The 19631-nt window shown below is 42.2% G+C and overlaps 1 protein-coding gene across 1 annotated transcript in view; it reads left to right on the top strand.

Moving 5' to 3' along the window:
* The window catches only part of LOC308285858 (voltage-dependent R-type calcium channel subunit alpha-1E-like), a gene marked incomplete at its 3' end in the record, with an annotated part of 73555 nt that extends 58309 nt beyond the window's left edge, over positions 1-15246 (top strand). Inside the window, exons 26-47 of the mRNA XM_080726744.1 lie at positions 92-218; positions 350-510; positions 889-1026; positions 1726-1927; positions 2732-2896; positions 3208-3318; positions 3461-3541; positions 3800-3919; positions 4238-4303; positions 4414-4505; positions 4891-5065; positions 5179-5306; positions 6364-6460; positions 7097-7202; positions 8841-8948; positions 10236-10336; positions 10570-10679; positions 11375-11474; positions 12332-12436; positions 12967-13102; positions 14013-14176; positions 14728-15246. Of these exons, the coding sequence (XP_080582870.1) occupies positions 92-218; positions 350-510; positions 889-1026; positions 1726-1927; positions 2732-2896; positions 3208-3318; positions 3461-3541; positions 3800-3919; positions 4238-4303; positions 4414-4505; positions 4891-5065; positions 5179-5306; positions 6364-6460; positions 7097-7202; positions 8841-8948; positions 10236-10336; positions 10570-10679; positions 11375-11474; positions 12332-12436; positions 12967-13102; positions 14013-14176; positions 14728-15246 (3112 nt within the window). The remainder of the gene's footprint in view (positions 1-91; positions 219-349; positions 511-888; positions 1027-1725; positions 1928-2731; positions 2897-3207; positions 3319-3460; positions 3542-3799; positions 3920-4237; positions 4304-4413; positions 4506-4890; positions 5066-5178; positions 5307-6363; positions 6461-7096; positions 7203-8840; positions 8949-10235; positions 10337-10569; positions 10680-11374; positions 11475-12331; positions 12437-12966; positions 13103-14012; positions 14177-14727) is intronic.
* Positions 15247-19631: the final 4385 nt, after the last annotated feature.

Genomic DNA, 19631 nt, shown 5'->3' with positions numbered 1-19631 from the left:
GTTATTTTGTGTGTCTATTTTGTTCTCTACATGTTGCGCATGCCTACTGTACTGTATGTCCTTGTGTCTCAATTTGCCAGCATATTCCTAGTCGTGATACACCATTTGTAAATACCTGCAGGAACAACAAAGGCAGAGACATCAAGACCATAAAGTCCCTCAGAGTTTTGCGAGTTCTGCGGCCCCTCAAGACCATCAAGAGACTTCCTAAGCTCAAGGTGCCATGCTTCGCAGCTTCTCCTCCACACCTGTCAGAGTTATGTCAAATACCTTATGGATTGACTGAGATTGCATTGTGCTTCCTCTTCGTCACTCCACCTCTTCCTGCTTCTCTTCTGTCTCCCCGCAGGCTGTGTTTGACTGCGTGGTTACGTCTCTTAAGAACGTCCTCAACATTCTCATCGTTTACCAGCTCTTCATGTTCATCTTCGCTGTCATCGCTGTGCAGCTCTTCAAGGGGAGGTTCTTCTATTGCACAGACAGCTCCATGAATACGGAGAAAGAGTGCCAGTGAGTGACGATCTCAAAGTCTCAGCCATGTTCCTCACTGCTTAGTGATCGGGAATAGATACTGTACTTTCAATATACTACTACATGATGTCAGACACACCTTAAAGGACCATAATAGCTATCTAATAGTCCTAAAAGTCAAACTACCCATGTTATGCTTTGGAAAACGGTCAGTGTGGTAATGTCAAATATATCTTGAGTTGTCAATGGGTAAATATGACAGACCACCAGTATAGGCACGAATGACAAGTCACAAATCATTCTACCTCAGCACCAACAGCAGTAAAACTTAAATATAGCTTTTACTATATTTAAGCTGATGGACTAACCTGTGAATGAAGTGAAGCAATTACCCTCGGGCCACTCTGTTCCCTGCAGGGGTTACTACATTGACTACACCCGAGACAAGAAGGAGGTGAAGAGGCGGGAGTGGAAGAGACATGAGTTCCATTACGACAACGTGTGCTGGGCCCTGCTCACACTGTTCACTGTCTCAACAGGGGAGGGGTGGCCTCAGTGAGTGGGACCACACACACACACACACACACGCACGCGCACACGCACACGCACACACACACACACACACACACACACACACAGAGCAACACAAGGATTTAAACCTATTGCAACAACTAGTCACAGAAATGGACTAGATATGCGCTACATACGGCATAAAATTGTGTTGCAATTAAACTTTTTATAGCTAGCTTAGTAGCTTCATAGACTTGTTTGACAGCACTATCAGCAGTGTTGTGTAAATAAATTTGTTTTCTGGGGTTGTTTACACATTATCTTTTCTATGAATAGGTTGGATTAATGTTATTGTGTATTTTCAGAATTTCAACCTCTTAAAATCAATACTTAGTAAGCTGGACATTTGACCCTCTACTAGGTCTGCTCTTGTTTCACTCTACACCAAACCTCTTCACTGAAAATAGCCGATCTTCAAGCTCACAGCGCATCGCAGACTCGTAGCACGTCAAACTATTCATTTGATGATGCCTCATTCATATAGGGTGGTGATTTTATTCTCAATGAATAACAGACCTTAAAAAATAAAGATTAAGTGGCTTTATTGCTTCATAATATTCCCGCTCTGTCTAAATGTACTCATGAGTCATGTCACAAACAACAGCTTCAGATTCACTAATGTGAATTAATTGCAAGAAATAAAAACCTTTCAGCTGAGGTTCTTCTCTTCTGTCCTCCTCTCAGGGTCCTCCAGCACTCCACCGATGTCACGGAGGAGAACTTTGGTCCCAGCCGTGGAAACCGCATGGAGATGTCTGTGTTCTACGTGGTCTACTTTGTGGTCTTTCCTTTCTTCTTCGTTAACATCTTTGTGGCCCTCATCATCATCACCTTCCAGGAGCAAGGCGATAAGATGATCCAGGAGTGTAGCCTGGAGAAGAACGAGGTACGCAAATCTCCAACGCTCACAAGAAGGCCTGTGACAATTATGACATAATCGCCCAATCACAATTATTTTTGCATAGTCCATGTTCATAATCCAATTCCATGTTGAGAAAGGTTCATACATTTTTATATTTTCCAGAAATAGTGGAAATAGCCGATCTACAAGCTGGTAGATCTGCTGTTATATACATATTCTGTTACAAATCTTTAGTGTAAAATATTAAATAAGATCAAAGAACAAGAACTCTCACTCATGGGCAGGGTTCGATTTGGTGGGGAGAAATCCATGCATGTGATTTTGATACCCCCCCTCTGGTCACACCTTTTCCTTTTTTTTAATCACAGGTGGATAGGTTTTATCACTGCTTCTGGTCTTCTTACTTGGAACTTTCAAGTTACTTTCAAAATCTCTGAATAGTTTCCACACAGTTTTAGCTACAGTACATTGTACAGTACATGGAGTTTAGATGTCAGACATTATTGGTTGATGGAGATCTGTCATCGTTTGCTTACATGAGGTTTTCGGAGACATCAACTGTTTTATCACTGTTCCAAATGTGCAATGAAACACTGTAATATACATGCACACACATCAGGGCACGCGCGCGCACACACACACACACACACACACACACACACACACACACACACACACACACACACACACACACACACACACACACACACACACACACACACACACACACACGCTCACTTCACATATTTTCTATTGCCACTATTCCACAGATTTCAGGTGAATGTAAAACTCTTGCATATTCTCTCTCTCTCTCTGTTCTCTCTGCAGAGGGCTTGCATTGACTTTACCATGAGTGCCAAGCCCATGACGCGCTACATGCCCCAGAACAGGCAAACCTTCCAGTACAGACTGTGGCATTTTGTGGCATCACCTTCTTTTGAGTACACCGTAATGGTCATGATCGCCCTCAACACTGTGGTTCTCATGATGAAGGTAAACCTCTGGCCTCTAGGCCACTGGTTCTCAACGTGGGGTCTGGGGACCTTGAGGGGGTCCAGGGGGGTCCCCAGCTAAATGATTGATAGGAACCAAAATGGACTCCCAGAGTTAAATTAGCACAGAGGATTTTACCATGTAGATTGGGGACCCAAAGATAAAAAATATTATCAATTTGGGGTCCGTGGCCAAATGCAAATACTTGAAAAGCTTGAGAATCACTGCTCTAGGCCATTACCTTGGCAAGCACAGATAAGTTCAAACGGTAAAGACTATTTCTAAAAGTGTTTTCTGTTGGTTGTACACAGTATCACTCAGCTCCAGCGACCTATGACACCATCCTTAAGCACCTGAATACAGCCTTCACCGTTCTCTTCTCCTTGGAGTGCATTCTCAAGATCATGGCTTTTGGACTTGTGGTGAGTACTACTGTATAAGAGAAAAAGCTGAAATACACTACATTGTAGATGCTGAATGGGAGTGATTTGCTTTGTGCCGAGTCGTATTGAAGAGGTCTTGTTTATGGATTGCACAATGGTTTCTTTATTTGCCTTCCCCCAGAACTACTTTCGAGATACTTGGAATATTTTTGATTTCATCACCGTGCTCGGCAGCATCACTGAGATAATAGTGGATTTACAGGCAAGTTATTCCTAAAGTGTTGTTTTTTTTGCTGTAATGTGTGGTGATAAAACCTATTCTCAGTTAAATATCCACTTTTTCTTTTTTTTCTTTTTTTTTACAATTCTGTCTCTGGTAAGCTTAAGCAATGTCTTGCTCAGTCCCTTCATCTTTGTTTTATCTTGTCTTTCCAAATACCCCCCCCCTCCCCCCCCCCCCCTCTCTCTCTCTCTCTCTCTCTCTCTCTCTCTCTCTCTCTCTCTCTCTCTCCCCTTCTAGTCTTTGAATACCATCAACATGAGTTTCCTGAAACTGTTCCGAGCAGCCAGGCTGATCAAGCTGCTGAGACAAGGTTACACCATAAGAATCTTGCTGTGGACCTTTGTCCAATCCTTCAAGGTCAGACACATTTACAACCTACTTCCTAATTCTTTGAGGCGTCTAGATTCCATTTGTATACAGTATATACCCACTTTCTATTCCTCAAAGATACATAGTTATACACTGTAAAATGTACAAATGTAACCAAATGGACCAGTTTTTACATTAAAGTACACTACTCTCGTGGCCCTGTTTAGAAGATCTACAGGTGAAGAACACAAGTGCACTCAAAGTTACAAATGGATGAATTAGCACTGTGTATTATCACAAATATTTTCATACATCAATCCACGTGTGACAGAATATTGTTCGACTGTCTCTGTCTCTTCCCAACAGGCTCTTCCTTACGTCTGTCTTCTCATCGCTATGCTTTTCTTCATATATGCCATCATTGGAATGCAGGTACATCCTTTTTTTATTGTGATGTTCAACTACTATGTCTTAACGTTAGTCATAATCAGAGGCGGTGGCATCCGTTTAATCCTACTGAAACAGACACAAACTTTCCGCAGGTCTTTGGAAACATTAAGTTAAATGACGAGAGCCACATCAACCAGCACAACAACTTTAAGACATTCTTCAGCGCATTGATGCTACTCTTCAGGTGGGCATAACTTGACCACATCTAAACATCTGAGTTTATCAAAACAGTTTCAGAGAGAAGGCATTGCTCTCTCCTTTGAGAGACGGTGCATGAAGTCAAGACCAAAGTGTTATATATAGAATAGAATAGGTTTCACACACAGAAAAAACAAATAAGTAAATTTTGTATTTTTCATTTCATTTTATGCCCATGAGACGTACGTACACTGATGTTTCAGCCAGTGGTGGAAGATGTATTTTTAAAGTAAAGGTCGCATTACCGCAATGTAGACATACTCTTTTCCAAGTACACAGTCTTCTTCAGTATGTAGGTATTAGTGCAGTCTTTGCAGTACGGACTGAAACTGTTAAACTGTGGACAAACTGTTGTCACGTTTGTCCACCAGGAGTGCAACGGGGGAGTCCTGGCAGGAGATCATGCTTTCTTGCTTGGGGGGTCAGGAATGTGAGACAGATACCTCCATAGACCCCCTCACCACCTCTCCAGACCATGAGGGAGGCTGTGGGACAGAATTCGCTTACTGTTATTTTGTCTCCTTCATCTTCTTCAGCTCGTTTCTGGTCAGGGTTCACTATGCACCACCCCATGTTTTTCCAATCTCCTTTGTCCAATCTCCCTTTTGTACATTCCACTTTACTCACAACACATATGGCCTTGATCGTCATTTCCACAGATGCTAAATCTGTTTGTAGCCGTCATCATGGACAACTTTGAGTACCTGACGCGAGATTCTTCCATTCTTGGCCCCCATCACCTGGATGAGTTTGTCCGCATCTGGGGAGAGTATGACCGTGCAGCAGGGTGAGATATGTCATTGTTTGCATTCAATTATTGACATTTTCGTTTTAGAGAAACTGTTTGGTGATGCTCACGTTCCAGCTCTGTCCATCACAGGGGCGATCTTTGTATGTGAAATGTAGAGACCTTACAGAGGAGATGTCAAAATATCCACTAACTGTATTATGTGTATTTAAACCAGATGCATAAAAAATCCCCTTATTTGACAAATGTTGTGTAAGGCATTTGATATTTCTGTGTCACAATTTGTATGAGAATGATAGACCAAACTCAACTATCTTGCAGAGTTGTGCAGCAGGCAGCATTTTACTAACTTCAGGAATTAAATTATGTTAATGTATACATCAGTCTGCCCTCACCACTATGAAATAAGGTTGGCTGCACCAGAATTCTAGCAATGCCAGCCTCTGCTGATGCATATATAACTGCAGTTGCACCTCATGTGATCCCTCTTTTCCCTATAATAATATAGACAGACTCATAGATTAAAGTCATTAACTCTAAAGGCCAGGCAACTATTCATTGGGTCCTATGACTCATGTCTGCGGCGTTCTAGCAACATTTTTTATTTCTCGGTTTTGCTTTGAAACAATATTTTACAAATATCGGCAGTAACCTATGTAACCAAGCAGAAGTCAACTATGCTGTAGCCTTTAATTCCCTCCTTATGGAACTAGCAGGTGTCTTTTCATCATCATATCATTTATTTAACCAGGTCTCACTGAGACTCTCTTCAAAGAGTTGATTTGATTACAGTAGATGCAATGTAATGTGTCCACCTTTAATATGCCACCAGCACTTTGTAACTTCTGTTCAAAGCAGTGGTTATCAACGTGGGGTCCAGGGACTCCTTGAGGGGCTTTCAAAATGACCCTTACAGGTCTGTAACTCTGAGAGTGAACAAATGGAACGACCCCCGTTAGGGGGTCCATTTGGTTCCACTTGTACGCTCTCAGAGTTATGGGGGTCTTTGACATTAAAGGTTCTGAGAATTCCTGGTTTAAAGAAGTCCTACATATAGATAAAGTTATTCTTATTATTTCTCCTGTTTCTGCTGTAGCGGTCGTATCCACTACACGGCCATGTATGAGATGTTGACCCACATGTCACCACCACTGGGCCTGGGGAAGAAGTGCCCTGCCAAGATAGCCTATAAGGTAATGAGGATGCTGTAAGGTCTTTCCTGTCCTCCCTATCGACCCTGTCTCCCAAGTCTCAAATTTGTATGTTTTTTCGTAAAGTAAAGCCCTGCACAAGACTAGTGAAAATAGCAGATCCGCGAGGCGTTGTGTGCTTGTAGATTAGATCAGATAATAGTTCACTTACAAAAGTTAAGAAGTACAATTTTGAAAATGTATTCACAGTAATCATGAAATATACAAGGAATACTGTGAATTAATTTTCAAAATTGTACTTCTTAACTTTTGTAAGTGAACTATTATCTGTCTGTCATATCTGTTGTATTGTAAGCTGTATGTTGTGTACATGATGTGTGTACTGTACTGTATGTGATGACGGACCCCAGGAAGAATAGCCATGCTTAGGCAAGTGCTAATGGGGATCCATAATAAAGTAAAGTAAAGTAAAGTATGTTTTTTCGTAAAGTAAAGCCCCACACAAGACTAGTGAAAATAGCAGATCTACAAGCACACAACGCCTCGCGGTGCGAGGCGTTGTGTGCTTGTAGATCAGCTATTTTCACTAGTTTAAAATCATTTTTCAAATGATGAATGCAAAACATATGGTTTTGGACATCATCTCATGGTGTGCTTGTGTTTGTGTGTCTTTCCCAGAGGTTGGTGTTGATGAACATGCCTGTGGACGAGGACATGACCGTCCACTTCACCTCCACACTGATGTCTCTCATCCGCACCGCCCTGGAGATCAAGATCGCCAGAGGTCAGGGTTCACTGATAGGGCTGTCACGATATGACGTTTTACACGACGATTGTTATTGTCTCTCAAATAACTGCGATTAATGATTTAGTTGTGTTTTTGTCGTTGACAATTACATTTCTGTGTGGCTTTTAGTCTTTGAAGTTTCTCATGGCAGATATGACACACATACAGTATTATATACAAAGAAAATACGGACATATTTGACAACTTTATATTTTAATGGATGTTCCACTTTCAAAAAAACGTTTGGACATTTTATCGTCTAATCAGGCTTTTGTGAACACCCTGGACAGATTTTAATTTGCTTGATTCAATATTTAAATATTTGATATTCATTGTATCAGACACTCCCCATCCAGGGCCCATTCCTATATAAACCCATACAATGGGTTTGTAAATAAACTAAACTAAGAAATAAACTAAAATGACCAAAGTTTTTTTTGAAAGTGGAATATCCCTTTAAAAAAGAACATTGATAGTGGAAATATATATTATATTTCCACTATCTTTGGAAATGTTTGAAACTATACGACAACAGCATGGAAACGATTATGACAAAATAATTGCGATTATGTCATATGATTACAATTATGTCAAATAATTACGATTACGTCAAATAATTGCGATTATGTCAAATTATTGCGATTAGACGATTGTGTAATACTTATGACAGGCCTATACACTGATGAACGTATCGTAGCACTTTACCTAGTCTTGACGACCTTGCAATCTGATGCAAAGGCTGAAAAATAATATTTAGACAGATGCCAGGTTCATTTGTTGACCTGGCATCCTATAGTTACTGTAGCTTCAATGTATGGATTATTTCTTTCTTGATATTATAGTGTTTAGAGTTAGACTGATGCTAGGTTATTGATTTACCTATGATCCTAGAGTACTGAGGTACTACACTGCATACAGTACGTCCCTATGCATTTGATGTGCAGTATGGGTTTAGCGTTGAGCATGTTGTTTTAATATTATGGCATCTGACTGCAAAACAGCAAAAGAAAATCACATTTTACATGCAAATTCTAGAAATACATCAAAAGCAGAAGATTAAAAAAACACTCCTATATAGGAGAAAATATATTATCTAACTAAATATATATCTAAAATGTTCATAGATAAATGTTCATGTATGGAAAAACATAATTTCCAAAACATTTTTGTCAGGAGTTACATTTGACAGTGTAATGTAGTGTGCAGGGACGTGCAGAGAATGTTAGAGAGGCAGGGGCTGACATTTCTAAAAGGGCCTTTTGGTGAAAATATTGAAAATAGCAAACCTCCAAGTGCGACGCGTTGTGAGCTTGGAGGTCGGCTATTTTCAGTACTACACTAAACTAAGCATAAAAAAGGCAATGTGGCGTACGGCATGGATTTCTACAGAGAGAGGGCAATTATTTCAACATAAGATGCTGCAATCAAGTTCAGGAGAGTTTGGACAAGGCAATTCTCTTGAATGCTGCCTTCAGGTATGGCATGGAAAGAGGGCATTTGCATTTCTTTCACCATAGTGAAAACTGCATTCATGGTCTGGAGAAGGCACTTTTTACAGACGGGTAAAAGGGCAGGGGCTCAAGCCCCCTTTGATGTCTATGTGTGCACGTGCCTGGTGGTGTGTGTTGGTTCCAGGTGGTGAGGATCGTATTGCTCTGGACACTGAGCTGCAGAAGGAGATCAGTGTCATCTGGCCTTACCTTCCTCAGAAGACCTTGGACCTCCTGGTGCCTATTAATAAAGGTCTGGGATTGATTGATTGATTGATTGATTGATTGATTGATTGATTGATTTTTGACATGTGATCAGAATCACATTGGACACCAGATAAGTGTTTTAGCACATGCTATTTTTCAACAGTTCAACAGGAGGCTTTGGAGAAAAGAACGTTTTTAAAACACTGGTCAAAACTAAACACGTACAGTACATACAGCTATACACATGATATATATTGTGTATATATAGACATACTACATACATACATGTCTGTATAACAGAGACTTAGATGATTTAAACTATAACCCAGTCAAAATATAGTAATGTGAGCACTGTTGTTTTTAGTTTAAACATACAGTAAATGGAGCTCTGTAATGTGACAAGCTCAGAAGCGAGCAGTACGGTTATTGGTCTTAAAGAGGTGGTGCCATGATTCCCCCCCCCCCCCCCCCCCCCCCCCCCCCTATAAAACATGATTATCAAGTATTATGATTATACTAGGAGGAAGATTTTTTAAGTATGTATGGATGGCATGGTGGGTGGCGACCCAGCTGATATAGCCACACCCCACAGTGTTGGGTGAATGGTAAATAGGGGAGGAGTTGATACTGTGACATACTTAGTATCTGTGTTTTTTAACTGACACTTCTCACCACAAGGTGGCAGCCTCCAAGAGAAAACAAACAAATACTAAGAGAATACATCATTTCTCAAAAAAAAACACATAAGGGGGTCTAATGAAGTACTTTCAACCACCTAGACACATGAAAAACAGAAAAAGTACAAAACTATGGCACCACCTCTTTAAGTGTACGTGTAGGGGTGCTTGCCAGTACGTTTGTGTATTTAAATGCATGAGAACACCTGCCTACATAATTATACAGTGTATACCTGGGGGTATACACACCCCCAGGGGTGACGCACCAGATCTGCTATTTTTGAAAAATCATGAAAATGTGTGAATATTTCAAATCCTAGAGTCTTTTTTTAAAACCTATGTTTCTATGTCAGTGGTGCTCAAACCTTTTCATGTGAAGGACCCCCAAAATGATATATATTTGGCCACGGACCCCATCTAAAAATATTTACCCCCCAGAAGCAAAATTTGAGTTACAAACGTTACATACATTCAAAGATTTGCACACATTTTCACGACTTTAAAAAAAATAGCAGATCTACAAGCTCGCAGTAAGCTTGTATATCTGCTATTTTTCAATAGCTAAAGTATAAAATAATTAAGGCCCCTCCAACTTGGGCCCTAGTAACTCAGTCCCACTTTCCCCCCCCTTGTGACGCCACTGCCTGCCCCTACAGACACTGACATGACGGTTGGGAAGATCTATGCTTCCATGATGATTATGGACTACTTCAAACAGAACAAAGCCAAGAAACTCAGACAACAGCTAGAAGCCCAGGTCAGCTTAACACACTCTTTTTCCTCTCCTGAAATCACATACGGTAAAATTCTCTGTGTTGATTTGACTCGGAACAGTGTACAAATGGAACCAAATAGACCCTGAAAGGATTTTACTGTGTACAGTACTTACAACGTGGCCACTTGCCAGCCTGGAAATGATGCATGGAGTGAGTTGTATAGAAACCCTGTGACCTGTGGTTGATGTATTTTCATTCTGTCTGTCTTATTCAGAAGAGTAGCTTGATGTTCAAACGTCTGGATGCATCTACCCTCCCCGAGGATATTCTCTCAAACACCCAACCACTCCCCATGATGATGGCCCACAGTGCCGGCTCAGCCCTGTGAGTCTGTGCGCGCGTGTGTGTGTGTGTGTGTGTGTGTGTGTGTGTGTGTGTGTGTGTGTGTGTGTGTGTGTGCGCGCGCGTGCGTGCGTGCGTGCGTGCGTGCGTGCGTGCGTGCGTGCGTGCGTGCGTGCGTGCGTGCGTGTGTGTGTGTGTGTGTGTGTGTGTGTGTGTGTGTGTGTGTGTGTGTGGGCTTGCAAAGCTATCTTTGTGGGGACCTCATGTCCCCACAAAGATAGTACAATCCAGGGAAAAAAACATGTGGGGACAAATTAATACGTCCCCACAAGGTCTTTAGGGGTTAGGTTAAGGGTTAGGGTTAGGGTTAGGGTTTAGGGTTAGGGTTAAAATGAATGGAATGTCCCCACAAAGATAGTAGACTATGTGTAATGTCCCCACAAAGTAGCAATTGCAAACCTGTGTGTGTGTGTGTGTGTGTGTGTGTGTGTGTGTGTGTGTGTGTGTGTGTGTGTGTGTGTGTGTGTGTGTGTGTGTGTGTGTGTGTGTGTACACAAAAACATGTGCGTGCGTATGTGCAGATTCTGCAGAAGTCACTGTGTTGTGTTGCCTGAAGTCTCTGTGTGAGACTCAGTGTGTACTTGTGTGTTTGCAGCCTTAAGTGTATACGTTATGAGACTGAGCATGCAGGTCCCTGTGTCCCCTTGTTTTTACTGCTTGTGTCTGTCCCTCTGTAGGACCAGGGGAGGATTCGTGGCTTTGAGTCCCATCTCACCACAGGAGCTCTTTTTGCAGCCCATGGGTTCAGATGTAGAACCTAGTCAGGACCAGTCTCTGGTAAGAAGGGGAGGAACAAGCCATAATGATACTGGACTCATGTCGTATCCTTGCTGCAATATGGATTTCTACCTGTGAAACTGACCCATCGTGACTCAACATTTATGAAATATCAAACAGCATGTGCCGTTGTGTTTTAATTATTAATAATGACAGTATTGTGAATTCCCAGTGTTAATTTCACGTATGCCTTGCAGAGCATGGCGATGCTATGTCTCTGTCTTGCTGTCCTTAATTACATTTTCGCCCCGTGGAGGTTCCAGTGGCCGAGGCAGGCCTCTGGCGCCACGTTGTGTTGTGTCTATGCTGTCTGGTCGACTGGCTCAGCAGTTGTATTTCTTTGGCTGGAGGAATGATACAAGTGTCAGCTCAAGTAACTGCATACTAGTGTTTTTTTTTCTCCACTGTAAACTGTCACTGAGGAGTATCTTTGGCCCAGAGACAGATGATGTTGTCGCACTGTGTAGTTTGTGTAGCAGTTTGATGCATCAGGGTATGATCATGCATGACTGCATGTACTTTAAAAAACTAAACGAAATATTGGTTTGGTCTTTCCCTGTTAATTGTTTCACTCATGTTACGGTCTCTCTCTTTCTGTTCTTCTCTTTCAGTCTATACTCTTTTCTCATATAGTATTGTGCTATTTCTGACTATTTCTCCTTGGAGTCGGTCTCCTTGTTGTCGTTAGCTTTTACTCTGTCCCTTCTTGGCTGGAATGGCTTCTTGATTGGATGGCAATAGTGATGAACTATGATAGGCCCAGTGATAAAATAAATAAATAAAAACACGTTTACTGCCCTGCCCATTCCCGAAAGGGACCTTTGTCACCCTCTCTTTGTCTCTGTGCTCACCTATAGGTGGGGGCGTGCAGTAGTGTGATTGGAGCTACACTGGAGCTCCCACTAGGCAGGGGCCTGTGTATGCGGGCCTCTTCCATGCCCCGTCTGGCTGTAGAGCCACAGGTACAGCCTTCTGGACCAACATCCTAAGCCTCTGTGCTGGATCTTGAGGCTACGATGGCTGCATGGACTCATAATTCTTAAGTGCTTTGTATGCACGTGTCGTATGAAGAGAAGACCTGGGCTAAGCAATATTCATGGTGACATGGAAGATAATCGGTTGTCGGCCTGTGGCTGTCTTCTGCGTGCCTGACTTAGATTCAGTGAATGATTCCGATCTCAGCATGGCGTGTCTTGGGATGCTGACACCTCAACTGAGTTGTCCTTTTAGTGTCATTGGTCACAAGGGAGGGTAAACCTTTGACTCATTACAATGATATATTCTCTGTTTACCCAAATAGCATGGGCAGCAATCAAAAAGGAACTCTGCATGGATCCAGTATTGTATTGTGATTTTTTCCCCCTTCAAGTTATAAGATATGCTTAACATGATTTCCCTGCGTTTATTGTGTCTATGTCTGTGTCTCTTCCCCCCATTTTCTACATCTGTGTATTTACTTACATCCATATGTGTGTGCATGCACACGCTTAAGCAGACAGAGGTTGCAGGTGGTTCCATGAAGCGCTCTGCATCCACTGTTGCGGACCAGCGGGTGAATGGTTTATGGCAGGAGGAGAAGAGTCCTGAACGGGCATATCGACCTCGTCACAAGAGCTACAAGGCTGCCGGTTAGTCATGTTCCAGAACCACTGTCACATCTGGTTAACTCTGTGCACGTGCAGTCTGCGGCGTTAATGTGCTTTTGTGTGCTCTATTTAACTACGTACCTACACTGTCAAATCTGGAGTGTTCATTCAACTCAGAGAGTGTACAAATGTAACCAAATGGACCTGTAAGGGGAGTCACAAATAGATAGGATTTGACTGTGTACGAATTAACTGTTGACTGCTCATACTAGAAGTAGTAAAACGCCTCAGGGCCATGTCTGGAGAATCCTACGACGTCTATCACATCTGACATCATAGATACAATCGCTTTCAGGCCCATGGAGATCCCTGTCTGTACCAGCCACATAGATATGGGCTGTCTTCCTCCATATATGGGTATTCCCATATGAAGTCCTGTTAGATATGGGCCTAATATTGATGACATCAGGGATCTCCATATATGGGCATAGAGTGGTTCCCATGACATCACAACATACAATCCCTTTTATGCCCATACATGGAGATCCCTGTCTGAACCAGCCACACCACTGTGATGTCAACTGTTTATGTCCATATATGGAGATCCCTGCTCTGAGTATCTGACATCACTGTGATGTCACCTGTGATGTCACATTACCCGTACGGACACGGACAAGCTGTGCCGGTTCTGACAGTAAACTGCGACCTATGGTCGCAATAAAGGTTTAATTTTAAAATGATATATAGGCTTTAGGCAATAGCTTGATACTCATTACTCAAAAAGTATTTATTATTCATGTGTGAAGACTAAGCTAGGCATAGTCATATTTGATAGATCGTTAGGATTTATTTAGCAGCCATTTGGCAATTATTTTTTCTGTGAAATATCATGCCCTCTTCTCTTAATCTATCTCTTTCACGGGACACCTCTATTGTTGCCCTGGTCCTCCAGTTTCTCGGTCTGACCGCTGGCAGCAGGGGGACAAGGAGCGCGGCCGATCCAAGGAGCGGCGTCACCTCCTCTCCCCAGGAGCGTCTCGCTGCACTTCGGAGGAGAGGAGCCTTCAGCCCTCACGCTCATCAAGTGTGGAGAGAGCACACCCCGAGGATAAACAGGTAGCGTAAGGCAAAGGGTTTATTTTCACCTCATCGCTAAACATCCTAGTCAAGAAATGTACTCCCTTGACAGTCTTGCGTGGACATCGTGTAGAACAGGGGTTCTCCCCAAAATAAACCTATTTGAACTGGGGACAGCCACCCTGACAAGCACTTGGAATTGTAGGTATTACATTTAATGTGACTCTGTTCCACAGATACATATTGTGAAAATAGCAGATCTACATGCTCACAACACCTCGCAACATGAGGCGTTGTGAGCATGTAAATCGGCTCCTGCTTACTTAATATTTGACAGTTTGGCCAGTTTGGTATATTAAAACGGTCTTGAAAGTCCTTAAATTGTCACTTTAGAAATGTGCAGAATCGGATACCATGTATACTCTTTGTTTGTTTACCATTGAGCAAGGAAGACAAAATTACATTAAGCTAATCATCTGGGGACCCCAAAGAATAATTTGGGGACCCCACATGGGGTCCCGACCCCAGGTTTAAGAACCACTGATGTAGAATGATATAAGGCCGTGTTTCTTTTTTATTCCCGTTTCCAGGGCAACAGCTCAGAGAGTCCTGTCCCCTCCACATCAGAGTCTAGCACCCCCAGTGGCCGCCGGCCTCTGTCACAGACACCTACACACACTCACCCGCACATCTCCTACTCCCCGCTGGTGTGTCGCACACACGCTTCCGTCGGCGGAGATGAGGACGAACACGGCAGCCCAGGGAGACAGAGAAGGAGCAAGCCCACGTGGGAGGGTCCAGAGGGTTCGACGGGTGAGAGACAGAGTGAGGCGGTCCAACCTCGCTCCCCGCCGCAACGCTACCCCTCGGAGCCCTTCCTCACCACCTCGCAGGAGGAGGACCACAGTCCAGACCCCATGGAGACGTTGACCTTCGAGGCCGCCGTGGCCCACAGCCTGGGACGATCCAACACCGTCAGCGCAGCGCGCCCACGCTCGCGGACAGGCTGGCAGGTACCCAACGGGCACTTCCGGAAGCGGTTGGCGCAGACCGTCTCCGTCTCTGGCTGCGATCCACTCAGTGACACAGAAGAAGATGACAGATGCTAAGAGCGAGAGACAAAGCATGGGAGACATGGGGGGGGGGGGGGGGGGGGGTGGCATGTTCTGGTGTTATAAAGATTAGGGAAGATGTCAGAGGACAATATTCTTCATTGTACAGAGTGGGGGACAGTCCATTTCCTTTTTGCGTCATTGCTTCAAAGCTATGACATTTCTGGGGGTTTGTTAAAATATGAATAAAATCAACCGACAAAAACGGCATCACCAGTGCTGATGCAGAATTTATATTTCCTCACATTTATTTATAGTAATGCTAATAATGAAAACCATGGGATATGGTAGGGGTGTCTCATTTGTGTATAGATATTGTCATTTCTGAAGGTATTTCAACAATGATTCAGTGTTGCTTTTAACAGTGTATGTCTGTGGGATGTGTGAATATGTAACTATGTGCAAAAGGAGAAACTTTATAAACTATCTTTTGAATCCATGGTTTTGTAAATACACAATGTGATTGTCTCTCTGCTGTCACATATTTTGCAGCTAGCGTATTTCTTTTACCTGATTGATGCAGAGTGCAGATGTCGATATAGAGATTGGATCTGATCCCATAGTAATAAGTATCACTCAATAATGTTGGATTTTATTCAGTCTGAATGAATGTGCTGGTGCAATTTCTGAGCCCAAAATTGTACAGTGGACAACCCTTTTTTTGATCACCCTTTTAGGATTGATGGTTATTTGGCGAGAGAGAGAGATATGAAGATTGAACAACCATAATAAGTTTGAGATCTGTGAATACCATAAGTGAATACATTCCCACATACAAAAGAGGCTTTTTTGTTGGTTCGACTTTATTATCATAAAGTCATTCCAAGCTTCCATCCATCCTTATATTATGTTCTTGCAAAACACAAAAATAAATAAGGGCAGAATGAACATGAAGCAATTGCATTAAAATCTATAACTTTCATTTCATCATCTTTTTTACCAGTTCAAGTAATGCAAGTGATGTGGATAACTGTGATATGGTTTCTAGTGGTTTGACTGCAGAGGACCAAAGGAGGACAATTACACTCACAGCAGCTTCAATCCATCACTTAGCCATCAGCTTTCACCATAATGGAAAAATACCAGACTCTGTGGCTGTTATAAGAAGGGAACATCTTCTACTACACGTTATATTTATTGTTTGTCTCTTGAAAATGCTAACACTAAGAAAATATGTTTCCACCTTTGTTCTTTCTTAATATTGTATGAACCACTGCAGAACTATTACTACATCAGTGGTTCTCAACCTTTTCAGGCCCCAAAATAATCATATTTTAACTGGGGACCCCCCCACCCGGACGAGCACTAAGAGTTGAGGAATTACATTTTGTATAACATGGTTCTATTGTGAAAATAGCAGATCTGCTATTTTCACAATTTCTGCCTCTAATATTTGACAATTTGTCCAATGTTTAATTGGTCATAATAGAGGTATTAAAAAGTACTTAAATTGTCACTTTGGAAATGTGCAGATTCTCTATACACTTAAAAACTTTATGTTGGTTTGTTTACTGTTGAGTGAGAAAACAATGTTGTACGTTAAGTTAATCATCTGGGGACTCCCCAAAATAATTTGGGGACCCCCCTGGGGGTCCCGACCCACAGGTTGAGAACTACTGGGCTACATGACACACCAAGACACCATTACTCCATTACTTACTAATAATGTACATGACAATTATGCTGTGATTTGAGAGGGAAATTAACCTTAACAAGCCACTGGGCTATAAAAGGTAGAGGGGTGTCTGGAATGTTCGTTTTTAAGGTATTTTGTATTAATTTTTATTTGCCTGAAGAAGGCCAAGTCTGTGAAACTCACATAACCAAAAACATTGAGACTTGTATTATAAGTTCCTGGAATGCAAATAATTGTTTGGTTTTTATGTGTACAATAGTTGTATATACAAATAAAAGTGTCCTCACTTGCAATCTTATATTTGTGCCTTTCTCCATACCCTGCAACGCTAAACTGCTTATCATCTCTGTTAGCTTTTGAAGTTTTTAATTTGTTGATAATATTTAAATATCGTTTAGTTGGGTAGGCTATAACATGTGTTGTAAGGTCCATCGTGATTAAAGTTGTATTTAAAGAGTTCACCAGAATGAGAAGCTCTTTGTCAACGTGTTTTGGTTTACCACAGACTTATGCTCCCCAGTGAATCAAGACTGACACACTTTAGTACAATGGTTTCCAAAAAAGATCTTTGGAGACCCCTCCTTCTCCAGCTAACAAAGCTGAGACCCCCACACTTGTGCACATGGACACAGACATGTACACATCTCTTTCAGTTGTTTTGTTATTGTTTTACTTTTATTTAACCTTTATGAACTGTTATTAGTGTGGTGTGGTTCACAATTATGTGACATGTGGGACCTTTTTTTCCAACATGTTTATTCTGTATCCATGGGCTGACACAATACAACTAGCCTATTATATAAGCACATCTCATGTATTACAATATTTTCACAAAAATACTGCACGTTCAGAAAATAGCATAGCCTTAAAACAAACAATCAAAACATCATCAGTATAGGGTCAAACTTTGGAACCCATAGTTTAGGATAGGATAGAGAGATAGAGCCACTCTCTCTAATTCATCCCTGGATGAGCCCTCCAGCGGCATCTCCAGTCAAGTCGATCTACCATACATCTTGCTAGCTTGTCAGCATCCTCCCCTGCTGGGAGCTCCATGGACTCAATGGCAGTGGACGACCAGCCCCATTCTCCCAGTGGCCATCTTCTCCCTCACCCTTGGTAGCCCCTACCCCTATAACTCTATGGGTAGCCCCCATACTGCTGAAGAGCAGGCTTCAGGGTCCAGCATTCACAGTTGTATGGGAGAACGGACTCTACGGGGCTGAGAAGAAGCTGAGCTTGATATGGTGGGGTGGTTGGACTTCCACACACTGGCCAAGTGGCCATGTCATTCAGAGCGCTCCATGAAAGTGAGGGCGACCCCCTGAGCGCGACCAACTGCAACATCCCTGCCATCTGGGATTATCACCTTGGCTCTTGTACCTTCTTCTTTCGTGTATCATAATCAGATGTCCAACTCAATATTGTGCAGCCACACCCTCAGCTCAGGTCCCTCATCAAAGATTGTATGTGGTCTATACAGGGGACGGCCCTGTGGTGATTATGTGGTCGGCAGTCTGCTCAAGCTCCCCGCACTTGCATGCTGCACTGTCCGCCACGCCCCACTTCTTCATAGATGTTTTGAAGCAGCCAACCCCAGTATGCAGTCGGTTCAGCAGGGTCCATTGCCAGCGTGGTGGGGTTTCTCCTTTAATGCCGTCTCCTGGGTCCCACATTTATTGTCAACCTTTGTGGCCTTCTATCTATAACACCAGGCTGGGGAACAGTATTCATTTGCAGCGAAGACCATGGCTTGCGTGGGGGTGGGAGATTCGTAGTAGCTGCTCTTGATTGATTGATTGACTGAAGACTTTATTAGAAGTTTGCATAGGAAAAGGTACAGTTTCATGACGGTACAGTTCACTGGTACAAGGTCAACTAAAAGGAGATCCTAGAAAAGCACTTGGCTTATTTCCACAGGAAACCATTGAAGTATCTCATATAACATTGAATTACAGACAGATTCACATGGATTCTGGGGGTAGATGGAGAAAGAAAGAAAGAAAGAAAGAAAGAAAGAAAGAAAGAAAGAAAGTGTAGTGACCAAGAGTCATGTAGGCCTATGTACCCACAACAGTATAGCCACAACACAACATACACAGTCTAGTAGGCCTAGTGGCCCACTGTATCCTGTCACAACATACAGTATTCCAGAGCCACGTACAGTCAGTGAACATGGTCCATTGCCATATAATTGCTGCGGTAAAGTTCGTTTGATTTTGGATAGTAGACAGTAAGTGAAAAAAAAGTGAGTCATCACTTTTCACAGTTTTGTGGGCTGTTTTTAGCCCAAGAAATGTTTTTCATGCAAAACAAAAGCTTGCAATGGATTCAGAATCATGAAGAACCCCTAGTTTGACCGCTCACATGCTACTTAAAGCAGATTTCTTCTTTTTTATATATTTTTCTTTTCCAGTATAGTGAAGTCGATGGGACAGTGAATATACGAATGGCCATAACATTTTTTCAGAGCAGACCTCTCATTCTGTGGACCTTAATGACCAAACTAATAGATAAAACAGAAATAAAAAGTACGGCATGACATCACAGGTCATCTCACATTTTATGACTGGGTCCCTAGCTATACTACTTATTTAAACATTTTGTTTTCTAATTTATGGAATTTCTCTTCTTTTTTATTTTTATGTATGAAATTCTTTAAAACAAAAAAAAAACATTGAATTTACATTGAATTGAATTGAACATTGAATGAACGTTGAATCAAATTATTTTTTAAACGTTTTAC

This window comes from Nannobrachium achirus, assembly GCF_963921795.1.
Source record: "Nannobrachium achirus genome assembly, chromosome: 5".
Taxonomy (NCBI): domain Eukaryota; kingdom Metazoa; phylum Chordata; class Actinopteri; order Myctophiformes; family Myctophidae; genus Nannobrachium; species Nannobrachium achirus.
The sequence above is the reverse complement of the archived record's forward strand: the minus strand, read 5'-3'. Positions and strand labels throughout refer to the sequence as shown.